The 13,024-nt window shown below is 51.9% G+C and overlaps 1 protein-coding gene across 9 annotated transcripts in view; it reads right to left on the reverse strand.

Annotated features, from left to right (window-relative positions):
* Positions 1-462: 462 nt before the first annotated feature.
* Positions 463-13,024, reverse strand: part of SMARCA4 (SWI/SNF related, matrix associated, actin dependent regulator of chromatin, subfamily a, member 4) — a 60,065-nt gene continuing 47,503 nt past the window's right edge. For 3 of the 9 annotated variants that reach the window (XM_054012811.1, XM_054012808.1, XM_054012809.1), the window contains 13 exons: positions 12,591-12,637; positions 12,227-12,393; positions 11,213-11,376; positions 9,999-10,226; positions 9,695-9,793; positions 9,354-9,431; positions 7,892-8,119; positions 6,368-6,621; positions 4,762-4,870; positions 2,895-2,996; positions 2,381-2,513; positions 1,534-1,673; positions 463-955 (listed from right to left, as the gene is read on the reverse strand). In XM_054012811.1, coding sequence (XP_053868786.1) covers positions 923-955; positions 1,534-1,673; positions 2,381-2,513; positions 2,895-2,996; positions 4,762-4,870; positions 6,368-6,621; positions 7,892-8,119; positions 9,354-9,431; positions 9,695-9,793; positions 9,999-10,226; positions 11,213-11,376; positions 12,227-12,393; positions 12,591-12,637 — 1,782 coding nt within the window. In that variant the 3' untranslated portion in view covers positions 463-922. The remainder of the gene's footprint in view (positions 956-1,533; positions 1,674-2,380; positions 2,514-2,894; positions 2,997-4,761; positions 4,871-6,367; positions 6,622-7,891; positions 8,120-9,353; positions 9,432-9,694; positions 9,794-9,998; positions 10,227-11,212; positions 11,377-12,226; positions 12,394-12,590; positions 12,638-13,024) is intronic. The other 6 variants (XM_054012812.1, XM_054012810.1, XM_054012813.1 and 3 more) reach the window with 6 other exon arrangements.

Consider the following 13,024-nt stretch of genomic DNA (forward strand, 5'->3'; position numbering starts at 1 on the left):
ACCACTGTCTGCTGATTGGTTTATCCAGGTGTCAGTTGTGGATATTGGGGTGGGTGCAGCAGGACAGTTAGAAGCCGCAGAGGCAGCGCGGCTTAATTCTAGGTCTGATAATGACTCACGGGCCACAAGGCCTCGACTGCACCAACCCTCACAAGACAGGTAAGGGTAACCCACGGGTGGGTAACAACCCACGGGTCGCTGGGGCTTGCTATGCTGGGTGCGGTCACAAGATGGGTACTAGAGCGAGTGGAGAGGCAGAAGGTCTTGATGCAGCCCTGCTGCTACAACCGCCGAGCCAAGAACCAGCTGTGGGGTCAGCCTCCGAGCATTTCTTTGGGGGGTGGGGGGGAGGAGGGAACCAGCTGAAGGCCAGATCAGGCAGCAGTAGGAAGGGGGTTGTGGGGCCTAATTAACTGAACACACGTTCAGTGAGCCAGAAAAACGACCCAGCTAAAAAAAAAGTAACGTTCTGTTTAATTTATTACTGTTTGAAATCCAGTGACATTGACACACACAGTCACCGCCGCCACCCTTGTCAACTGGCGGGCAGCTGGCGGGTTGACCGGTTTAATAAAATACAGTACTAGGAGTGGAGTGCTACACACATGCATCCACAGTTTAAAACTACAGTGATTCAATACTGCAACTGAAACAGTACTGCCATAAAAAGAAAAAATAGATATCAAGTGTTCCCCGATTCATAATTCTCTTAAACAGTTAATGCTGTAACAAACGCTACTGATGTCAGGACAAGGCAAGACACAAACAGTCCTACATCTTCTCTGCAGTATAAATATGGAAGAGTTTTATACAGTTTACTGAAGTCTGATACTACATTTGTTGCTACCCGTTAGAGCTAAAGCGATACGGCGTGTCCGCTTTGGAAAGATCGGCTCTGGTGGTCTGGACCATGGAATGTTGCTTAATCATCTTCAGTGCCACTTCCTGAGCGATCCTGGAAGACAAGAGGAGATGGACGGGGAGAGATTAGAGCGGAGACATTCCCGTGGCAGGGCTGAGTGCTTAGAGACGTTTATCCCATCAGCTTTCCTGAGTCCTCCCAGTCCTTGCTTTTTAAAGAGGGCTCCTCCCGCTCCTGCTATAGCCCTGCGTCCACACTAAGGCCTGGTCCACACTAAGCCCCCAGTTCGAACTAAGATACGCAACTTCAGCTACGTGAATAACGTAGCTGAAGTCGAAGTATCTTAGTTCGAACTTAAAGGTACTTACCGGGGGTCCACACGCGGCAGGCAGGCTCCCCCGCCGACTCCGCCTACTCCTCTCGCGGAGCAGGATGACCGGCGTCGACGGCGAGCACTTCCGGGATCGATTTATCGTGTCTAGACAAGACGCGATAATCGATCCCAGAAGATCGATTGCTTGCCGCCGAACCAGCGGGTAAGTATAGACGTACTCCAAGCTAAACACAGCACCGCACAGAAGCCTAGGTGCCCGCTGTGGATCCGTTACAGACTAGCTACAGGTAAGTACATACAAGGTTACACGGGCAGCAGCTGGGGGTGGAGAACTTACCTCTTCCTGCTCCTCTTCGCTATCGTCGTCACTAACCACTGGCTTGGCCCGGGAGCCACGGCTGGTTCGCCTGCGACCCTTCAGCCGGTCTTGTGCTTTCTCCTTTCTGCCCAGTTTGATCCTCACCTTGACGGAGCGAGCTGCAGGGAAGCACAAGGAGATGCAGAGAGTCTGAACACTTGCACAGGTTACGGCTCGGCACTGCCGCACAGCAACAAAGCTTCTGCTGCAAATTAGACCCGTCCTGTTATAACACAGGCATAGTAAGTACGTGGCACTTCTAGAACGCTTTCCATCTCAGGGCGAAAGCGGTGCCTTCTGCTTACCTTCCAACAGCTGCCATCTAAAACCCAGACAAACACAACACCGTACCTCCAGAGCATCTGCTCTTGCATCAAACTCCCCCCCCTTGCTGCATCCCTGGTAACTTTCACGTTGTCCTTTAACTCGGCTGCTGCTGGAGATCTCCTGACCTACCTGGTTGAGCAGCTATGGCCTAGAAAGCAAGTGGGAGGAGTTACGTCCCCCATGCAGAGAACCAACATGCATTTCCCTTCCTTTCCTCCAAGACAGCCCTGGCGCCTGCAGTCCTCTCCCTGCCCCAGAACAGAGAGAACACAGGCCGGGCAGTGTGAGCTTCCCCCAGCCACAGTGCCCCTGCCAATGTGTCTCAGTGCTGTCCTGGAGAAGAGAGGAGAGGGCAGGGGCCGCGGCCTTAGTTAGCTTTCGAGCTGGTCATCACCCTTTCGCAGAGACCGTCTCCAATGAGCACACGAGAGCTGAATAGGGCAGGCACCTGCATGCACACACTCCTGCTTAGCGGAGGCAGCAGCAGAAGAGTACTCACACTCTGATTCAGATCCTTCCTCTTCTCCTTCCTCCTCCTCCTCACTCTCCTCACCTTCACTGTCTTCCTCTTTCTCAATTTTCTGCCTCACGCTGGTGAAGACGGATTGCAGCACTATCGAGTCTTCGTAGATCTAGAGGAAGAAGCCACAGCGGCCTGGGTGGGTCGGCTTCTGGAGAGAGCTGTGGCTCCCCACAGCCATTCCCTGCTCGAGGCGCCAGAGCCTTGGCCTGTGTCACACCACGCGACGCCTGGTTAATCTAACTGATGCCAGCTCACACCAAAGCCTGGGTATTAAGCGTTTGCCATGCTTAGGAATAATCCAGCTTTAACCAGATCAGCTTTTCAGCTTTTATTAGGAAGAAAGGGCTGGCCATCTTGCAATCTAACTGGCTGGCAGGATTTAATGGGATTCTCTAAAAAGGGGTGTTTAGTCCCAATCACACCCAGAGTCGAGAGAGGGAGGGTCACTGCCCCGGCCTGAGTCCTGGCAGTGGGGAGGGAGGTGCCTTACCAGAGAGCCTTCCAGATTAAAGGTTTGTGCGTTCTGACACAGCAGCATGACGTCCTTCTCCAGGTCATTCAGGCTGCGGTACTTGTGGTTGCGGATGCGTTCCTGAGAAAGGGGCAAAGGTCAGAGTCACCTCACACATGGCCAGCGATTCAACTGCTCCCTTGCTGGCTTCCACATCACCTAGAACGGCCTCGCAATTAGCACCTGCCAAGCGCACGGCTCCAGCAAGCTCAAGGAAGACCACACGCCCCAGGAGGCTGTCTGCCCCTTGGGGCTTTGTTCCCAGCCCTCCCCAATGCACCAGCACAGCTGTGCCATGTAAATACAGGCAGCCTCTGGCAACCCTCAGTCAACAGCCTGCAATAGGCAGTGCTGTTCCCCCACTGCAGCATCTTACACAGTCAGGTGAGTGGCTGTCGTCACAGCCAGCTGCAGTGGCCAGATAACTGGGATCATGAAGGAAAGCTCCCCCCACACAATTCTGTATTTAGCACACAGCATTGCACCACCAAGAAAGAGGTCTACACCCTACAGGCGCCACAAGCCACAGACGCAGCCAGGTGGGGCCCCGTGGGACAGGCTTTGTGAGAACCAGGTGTGGCCAGCAGAGAGAAGGTGCTTGGCCAATGCGGATCTGCAGGTGTGGAGGTATGAGCAGGGGAAGGAGACGCAGGGAGTAGTCGGGACAAGCTTGGGTGGAGCCCAGAGCCAGGAGGGTGGGAGCAACATTGGGCACAGTGCTGGAGGTGTCACTGAGAAGGTGGAGGGAGGAACATAAGGGCAGAGTGCCAAGAATCACAGGACTGGAAGGGACCTCGAGAGGCATCTAGTCCAGTCTCCTGCACTCAAGGCAGGACTAAGTACTGTCTAGACCATCCCTGACAGGTGTTTGTCTAACCTGCTTTTAGGAGGAGGGTGTTTGCACTCTCTCCCTGGGCTGTTTTTTTTTTTTATAAAACTGCCTAGAATCTGGCTCCCAGACTCAGGCCCCAGTTCCGTGCATGCCTCTCGGCCTCCATTTTCATTTTCCTCTGCACCGGTCAATGCTGGGGGAGGGTGAAACACCTCGCTTAACGAGGCATGACAGTGGTGAGGCCAGGATATGAACGGATAGAGAACAGAAGGCCGAACGTTTCCATTAGCTGCCCAGCCCACCAAGGGTTAACTGATGCTAACTCCACAGGACTCCAGTTCGGTGGGTAGAAGGATGCAGCGGTTTTCCTGGGGGGACTGGAGACAAGTCTGGCTCGAGGGAGGAGGGGATTGCTGGGCAGCACGAGGAGTGGCTGGACGCCCAGCTCCTGGAGCACACCAGTAAGTGCAGGGAGAGAGTTAGCGGGTCCCAGCAGGCCAGCCCATCTCTCGAGGGGGCTGGCCCAAAACAACTGGCAGCCCAGCTATCCAACTACAAGACCTGACTAGAGGAGTCCTTGCTCTGTAGAGCTAAAGGCAGGAGGGGGCTCGAGGCAGAGCTTCACGACACAGCGGGGTGGCGTCTGGATAGCTCTCCAAAGGCTTTCAATGGTGGAGAACAGCAGCACTTGGTAAGGGTGATTTGGCTGATCCCAGCTTAAGGGTTGGCCCAGGAACAAGCAAAGATGGAGGAGTGGAGACCAGGGAACAGGTGGGCGTGTAGGGAGCGACCAGGGTAGAGACACAGGGAGGGAGTTGGGCTGGGCCTAGAGGAGAGAACAGGTAGTGGCAGGACAGCAATGGTAGTGCCACAGGACAGGAAGAGGGCCGGGCCGGGCTGGGCTGTTTCGGATGCACCGAGCTGCATTAAATCACGGTGAAGACACAAATCAAGGATGTGAAGTAAGAGTGCTGCATGGCGCCACACGCATCCACTGAGGGCGGGCAGGGTTACCTTTATTTTTTTGAAATCCACTGGCTTGCGGATGAGCTCGTAGTACTCCGGGAGCTCTTTGCGAGAAGGCAGCTGGATGAAGACTTCGCTAAGCTGGCGTCCACTACTACTACAAAACAAGGAAGAAATACAAGCTCAAAGACAGAGTCAATCCCCTTCTCCTCTCCCCTGAGCAGCAGCTCCCAGCCTGCCATGCAGAACTGCCACGCAGACAAAAATCACAAGACACCCTTCCACCATGCAGGAGAATGTCCTTCCTTTACCATGGAGGCCTGCTCAGTGCCAAAGGACGGACAATCGAATATGCTAGCCAAGAAGCTGGCAGGGTTACTGTGTTGCCTAATGGTCACTACAGCAAGAGCCTGTCAGCACTTTCATTACAACTCTCTGAAAGCTGGCCCACGTCACTTGACCTCTTTCTAAGCGGCACAAAATCCAGTGGTTCATTAAAGTACGGGGAGGAAAAGCAGCGGTCTGTTTGGAATCAGGCAGGGAAAAACCTGGATGTCTCTTAAAAGGCTCCTAAGACATGGGGCGGGGAAAGCAGACTGCACCAGAGCTTCTAAGCGAAGCAGGCATCAACTCCACTATGCTTCTTCCAGGATGTGCTCTAATGCGCTGGCCAGTCACGATGGTTCAAAACTCACTTAGCATGTTGAGCTGAGACATTTAATACTTCCCTCGATCCAGGGAACTTTTCCAGGCTCTGAGTCAATTAATCAAAAGTAGAGGGTAGAAAAACTATTTGTTCACTGGCCAAATAAAAGAGCCTAGAAAATCCCACAGGAAAGAGTTTGATCTTTTCACACAGACCACGTGTTTAACTTCTGCTCTGTACTGCCGAGGCCTGAATCACAACCCTCTATTAGAAAATAGCAATACCGGCAACTCCCTACGCGCTAGCCAGAAGAGCACTGCAGGGCCACCAGTGCTATCCAGCCGTGCCCCAGCCGTCGTGCAATCAGTAGCGCACGGCACACAACAGCAGGGCTGTCACTGTGCTTGACCAGAAGCTTCCAACAGCATGCCGCTTTGCAGATGTGCGCCACGAGGACATTTCAAGCTAAGATGGAAGATCCTTTGAAGGACCTAGCAGATCAGCTGATCGCCGGAGAGAAATGGGACAGGAGCTGGATTTGTCAGTTGCTGCAGTATGCCTGCGAGGCAGGGCACAAACTGGGTGGAATGAGGCAATTACAGCCTGACTCCCAAAGTTTACACAACATGCATCCTGGTCCACCCTCCTTTCATTGCCTTAACTGCAGGACGCAATCTCTGCTCGTTTTACACAGCAGCCTACAGAAAACCCACAGACGAGACATTCCCTGGCAGAGGAATTAGAAACTGCCAGGACTCTGTGAACTTCGTCTTCAGAGTGCTTTGCAGACGTCAGCCACTCCCTGGGAGGCAAGTAAGAAGGACTCCCATTTGAGAGATGGGGAATAAGACAGAGAAGTGCCGTGGGTTCATGCCATGACTGCCCAGGCAGGGACTAGGAGTTGGGTGTTCTTCCCCCCACATTTGTGTGCACTGGTGGTTAAAAAGACAGAAAAGCAGACCCTAGGCAGGAGTATTGAGGAGAGTGCCCATCCCTTGCTTCTCTTACCTGTCCTTGTATTTAATCACAGCATCCACGATCTTCTTCATTTTTTTGGTGAGGTTGGGGGGGTTTGGGGAGAGCTTTTCGGCGGGAGGCCTGCCACGCTTTTTCTGCTTTTTGCTATCATCGTCTTTGTCCCGGCTGCGGGTGCTGGTAGTCGGGGTGGCAGAGCCAACGTCAACATCTCGCTTGCGTTTGCGGGAAGATTTCTTCTGACGAACCTCCTCCTCGATCTCCTCCAGCGTGCCCTCCTCTATAGCCTACGGAGGGGAGCAACAGAGCAGCCGCTAGCACTGAGACTGCTGGGCAAAGGTGCAAAGAAAGGGCAAGGGAGCTGCCTGTGAAATGCTAAGCACTGCCATTTATATGAGGCTTTTCATTTGCTGCACTAGTGACCAGAGCAGCCTGCCCAGTGGGGCTGGGGCTGGATGGGCTGCCCCTTGCTTGCGGACAGACCTCCTCCCTACCTGAGACGTTAGTTCAGGCTGTTACAGAAAAGGGGTTCTCAGACTTTTTCATACGGTGACCTCCTTCTCCAGATTGGGACCCCTTCCAATTTACCCATATTGGAAAGGCCCCTGGGTTGGCAACGCATGCTAATGCTCTAGCATTTTTTGGAAGTGATAATGGGCTAAAGCATCTCTGCTCTGCTGAGTGCATTTGAACCACGCGCATGGTTTGGGGCTTTTCCTCTCAAGAACGGAAGGCCTCGACAGACCTGCCTTCCGCTCGTTACACCCAGCTGATCTGACTGTCTCTAACTGCCCTCTGTTTAAATTCAAAGCCGGAAAATGCCCCAGACGTAGGGGAGATTTTTAGGTGAACACGGACGTATTTTAAGATGAAGAATGTAGCTGCTGGAAGGATATTGGAGGAAAGCAGCGGGTGTCTCAAGGGTTAACCTCCACAGAAGGCAGAGGGGTATTTCTGTTCTCTACAGCTAAATCATCATCTCTAGCTTCCTGCCCAAGAAAAGCTCTTAAGATCCCATTAATGTTAATTCTTGAGCTGCTGCGGCCTCCCTCTCCCTGCTGCTTATAAACATCCCCTTCAGCAGCACCAACCTTGCGGCTGCCTAGAATCCGGCAGCACTCGGCTGCCCATCAAGCGCATTCCGCCTGGGAGGCTCGACAGCTGTTGAAGTAGCAGTCAGCTATGGCGTGGCTTCAATTGTGTAAACCCCTCTAGAGCCCTGTGATGGGGTGAGGTGAGTTTTTCAAATACCCAGTACCAGCATCAGATGGCGAAAGAGAAACGGATGTTTGGTAATAAAGCGAATGGGTCGCTAATTTCATGCATCAATATGCCCAATTCATGCTAACCAAATCTCCACTACGGGTTTTGAGCAAGAGGCAATTTTCCTGGAGTTGGTAAGGATGGATGCTGGGGGATCCAGCCACCCATCCAAAGCTGGCTTATTTTACGCTACGCACCGTCCGAGTCTCCAGTACTGGGTATTTCCTTTAGCACACAGACAAAACCACAGTAGAAGCATAGATTTGAGAAGGCCATTGGAGAACGATGCTGTACCATGTATACCTTGAGCCACTGTTTCTCGGTAAGCGAGTCACTGTAGTCCACCTCCTTACGGTGACGTGACCCTCGCCCAAACATCTTCTCCTCCTCCTCCTCACAGGTGAGCCTCTCCACCTCAGCATCATCCTTAATAATCCAGGACGGCAGCTCGTCCTCTTCCATTAGACGTGGCTTTCGCTTTGGATTGCGTGCTTCCTCCCGCCTGCGGTCCAGGTCCATGCGCTAAAATAAGAGGGGTTTGTGGGGGGGACCGCTGGCACAGCGACAGGGGGTCTGTGGCCATTGCCTGAATGCATCTATCGGGGGGTTAGCTGGCCCATTTAGGCGCTGGTTAGTCGAGGCAGGTCATCTCTACAGCAGACGTTGTGGGTCATGCAGCTGACCCCAGATGGACCAGGATGTGACTGATCTCGGCTTTGGAAATATCGAACTGGCCCAGGCATCCAGCAGGTACCAAGGAGCAAGGAATGCCGCAGTGCAGCGTGTGCAGCCTCCGGGAAGGGGTGCTCTCTGGTGACTCTTGGTCACGCGGGAGCCACGCCAGTTGGCTCCAGAGGAGTGCTGTTCTGCCATCTTTGAGTGCAAGGCCCTTGGGAAGCTTTGCAGGGGGAGGGATACAGCAGGAATGCAGTGTTTGTGGAGCCCAAGGGGTTTAACAATTATTTAAATACCTACTGATTCATTACAGCTCAACAAATGCATCAGGTTAAGCGCGGCGTGAGCATATTAGCCGGCATAAGACTGACCACTCTGAAGGACAAGGTACTAGAAGAGATCACTGAAACTGGAGACAGACAAGAGCTATTACTGGGGGGCATCTCGGCCAGCTGTCTTTGCTGAAGTTGGATTGTCCCTACGGTGCAGTGTCAGTGTGCGGTTATCGCTTCCATCAGTGTTACTAGCCCATCACCCGATTATCGACTTATCCAGGCTCACAGGAGCCTAGAGCGTCTGATGTGGGGCAGACATGGGCAAACCCACTCCTCCACCCGCGTGTATCGACATTAAGAGTACTGCTGAAGGAGTGACATTTTCTAAAGGAGTCTTTTGTGCTCTCTGAGTCACACAGAACATTCTATAGATCTCCTAGCTGAATAAATATTTTGCCTGTCCTACTGCCTTTCATCTGAAGATCTCAATGCACTTTACCAACATACTTTAGTAGCACGGTACGGTAAGTATTTTCCCCCATTACATCTAGGGTAAGCCAAGAACAACAAAGGCAGGGGCAGAACCTGCTCAAACTTTTAGACCCTGCTCCCCTCCCAGAGCCAGGAATAGAACCCAGGAGCCCTGACTCAGGCCCCACTGCTCTAACCACTAGACCCCAAGACCTTACTCAAGTCAATGTTTGTTCAAACATAACAAGTTCAACTCTATCAGAAATGCCATTGCCTGTATTACCCGGAAGAGAGAGAGGGGCTCAGTTCTCTTCCATGGCCTCTGCCACGCTCACCATAAAAAGGTCAAATTCCTCTTCATGACGGGCAATCATCTGGTTGACCGTTTCATCGTCGGGAACTTCATCTTCTTCCTGCAAGATTTCAAACGCCTGGCTTAACGGCGAGAGAAGACGCCGCGGCGGTTCACGTGCTGGGAACTGAACACCGAACATTGCTACCATCTGACGCCTGTTCGGCTGCCCGTGCGAAATGACTTTTGGTGGTCTCAGTCCAGTGTCTAGTGGACAGGTATCCACATTGCAAGAGACCGCCAGCAGAGCTGGCATCTTTGTTGGCAGTCTCGGCAGGGAGGCCAAGGATTGAATGGGCATGGAGACTGAACTGCCCCTCTCACCTTTAGAGGTGGCTCCTCCAAGTCAGGGTTCAGGCACAGGGTTGAGGCAGTGTGGGGGAAACTTGCACTGCCACTGCCGCTGCCCGTGCTGTATCTGTTCTGTGGATAAATAGAGGACTTCAGTCTCCAGGGCTGTCAATCCGGCACCTTTCACCGACACTACAATTCACTTCAAAAGAGAAACAAGTGTTCATGCTCTTTCCTTCCAGCCCACATGCCCTTGGCCTCGGGGACACAGAGCCAGCCACGCGTTCACCATTCATGCTCTGGAGTAGCAGGGAGGGTGACCTGCACCGCCCCTTACCTCATCCTGCTCCTCGTGCTCTAGGATAGCCTGGAGGAAAGCCCTCCGCTCGTGGCTGGAGGATTTCTGGTCGAACATGCCGGCCTGGATGACCTTCTGATCAACGTTTAGCTTGTACTTGGCTGCAGCCAGGATCTTCTCCTCCACGCTGTTCACGGTGCAGAGGCGGAGCACACGCACCTCGTTCTGCTGCCCAATACGATGCGCTCGGTCCTGGGCCTGCAAATCCTGAAGAGAGGAGCACGTTGTTTGCAGAGTAATTTAAACCTCACTCCTTCCCAGGTAAATATTTGAGCCTTTAAATACATCACAGGAAAAGTATACATGCCTCTCAGAGCTACCTGGAGGACCTCAACAACTCCAGAGGATTCCGTTACATCCGCTGGGAAAGTTTAATTAATCAAAGCAGTTCGTTTTGCTGACTGCTCTTGTACTTGGCGATTCAATGCACATTAGAAAAAATAGGCCACTGTGCCTAGCTATTACAGCAAACTCTTGCGAATGTGCTCTTCTACTTAGCCTCCCAGGCCTCACCCTCCCTGATGGAGCGGAGTGTCTACACGTGGATTCTTACTGGCTCTGGTGAACCACAGGGTAACGTGGAATGAGAGGACAGCAGTGGGCTTCCGTGTCTTTATACGACATTTGGCATGGGTGGGATGGGGGATCTTTAACCTCAGTCACTACCAGTGCTAACTGTTAATTATGTTGATTAGCATTGTTAGCAATGATAATTATGCATCAGCCACAAGAGGATCTCCCGCTGTATGCCAGCCCACCCTGCCTGTCGGAGCTGAGACAACTGGGAGACAGGCAAAAGAGAAAAAAACATGTTCTCTACTCTGCTTAACTAACGAATAGCAGAGAAAACATGGCAGCCTTGCTAAGACCAGCCTCTCGAGTGAAAGCCTTCAAGACAGTCTGAGGATGAATTCCAGCTGCTCACCGGTTAAAAGCCAGCTTGCTACATCCTTGTTGCTATTTTAACCGAAGTTAAGAACACACCCTACAGTGTAGACGCATTCTTAGATCCTTGTGTGCCTGTAACGCTGGTTTAACCGCCTCACAGTTCATCCAAGCCCTAGGAGAGGAACACACTAGTCCTTCCTCTTGCTATTCGAGGAACACGAGACTCGTGTCCCACGTACACACAGAGAGACAGCCACGCCCAACCCCGTACTGGGATCCCCACCAATTCAGGAGCATTTTTTTACCTGGTGCGGATTCCAGTCACTGTCAAAAATAATCACAGTATCTGCAGACTGTAAGTTCAGTCCCAGCCCTCCGGCTCGAGTGCTCAGCAGGAAAATGAAATATTCAGAGCCGGGCTCGTTGAAGGTCTTCAGCAGCATGCCGCGGTCTTCAGCTTTAGTGGTTCCTAGAAGCCCAGGGAGAAGAGAGGGGTCACCATTTTCCTCCCCTGCAAAGTTTTCTATTTAACATGGACTCAGGACTCCACAGAGCAAAGAGGGGTTCCAGCTTGCTCAGAAAGCGCTGAGCACCTGCACCCGCTGAAAACCAGATCCATTGGAGGTGGCTCAAGTCGGACACCCCTAATATTGTAGCACCCAAAATCAGTAGTCATGACGACAAATTGAGGTCTGTGCGTGCAGTGTGTGTGTGTGCACGTGTGTCAAGTGGGAAAGCCCTTTGGGATCTTCCAGGATATAAAATGTAACATAAGGTGATCAATGTATCAAAGTTAGCAGGTTACAAACATCCAAGAAGAAGTTGTTGATGCTGGGTGAAATGCCAAGAGACAACACAAGGCCTATACGCCATGTCAGCCTACAGAACAGGGCTCTTCCTGGAGGCGACTTTCACCAACTTAAAGGAGGTGGAAAGCGGTAAATGGATTAGCTATGAACCACCTCCCTAAACTAACCTTACAAGAAAAAAAAGTGTCAAGTATGTGCAACCCTGTTAATCCTTTTTCCCCAGTCAAAGGTTAAAGGAGAAACACGTCCAGGAGCAAGTGTGCAATGACAACACTGCAACAGTGTAACCCCACCAGCTTCACCAAGAGTTAGTACATGATGCAATTGTTACAATAGTTCCCTGGGTTCGTTTCATGCATGTTTCCCATGTGTGCTGCTAAGCACACGGCATGGAAAGGAGCACTGGAAGGAGGCTCGTTATCTACACATGCAGGGTTTGACCTACTGAGGTCGCCAAAGCAGAGCATTCAGGAGGGGATTGCAGGTCTCCCTGGTACCAGCTACACTCACCGTCCAGCCGGAGGTATTTGAAGCCGCGGTATGCAAAGTAGTCTTCCATGATGGTCATGAGCGAGGTCATCTGGCAGAACAGCAGCACCTTGTGGTTGGTGGCTCGTAGTTTGGGAAGAATCCGGTCCAGGAGCTCGAATTTGCCAGATGCTCGGTACAGGTCTAGTCTAGTTCACAAGAGAGGATTGGAAATAGGTGAGAATCCGATGCTAAAAAAAGGCATCGTCCTCACATGCAAATGAGAACTACCAGTGCTTGTTACATTAATACACGGACCTAATCCAAGTAATTCTTCATTGATAAACCACGCCACACTTAAACTACAAATACCCTCCTTTGTAAAGCTCAAAAGCATTCAACTTACCCCTGTACAATACCTCCAGTGAAACCTAAGTGCTCTGAAAAGGATTCCTGCAACCAAAAACAGAAACACTGTCACACTGATTGCACCAAACTCTTCTATACAAACACAAGTGTCCAATAAATCCACCAAACTCTTGGAATTGCCCTAATGGAAAACTGATCCTCAGGTCAAATACGTCTAATCGTCTTCTGCTTTCGTATGGCTTGGGTGGATAGCAACAAGTGTATATCTAGGTTTGAGAGCCAGCACATGGCGGCCAGAGCAAGCTGGTGAATGTCCTTCGGGCCCCCGGCAAAGGAACAAAGGGGACACTCCGATACAATGTGCTCTAGCGTGGTGACCACAGTTGCATGCAAGTGTTTGCCTCATTTTCCATTTAAAGAGGGTTTGTCCAAGTCTCCCATGCGATGCCCTGATTCGATTCAATCTGCACC

This window comes from Malaclemys terrapin, chromosome 23 (genome assembly GCF_027887155.1).
Source record: "Malaclemys terrapin pileata isolate rMalTer1 chromosome 23, rMalTer1.hap1, whole genome shotgun sequence".
In the NCBI taxonomy this organism is placed as follows: Eukaryota; Metazoa; Chordata; order Testudines; family Emydidae; genus Malaclemys; species Malaclemys terrapin.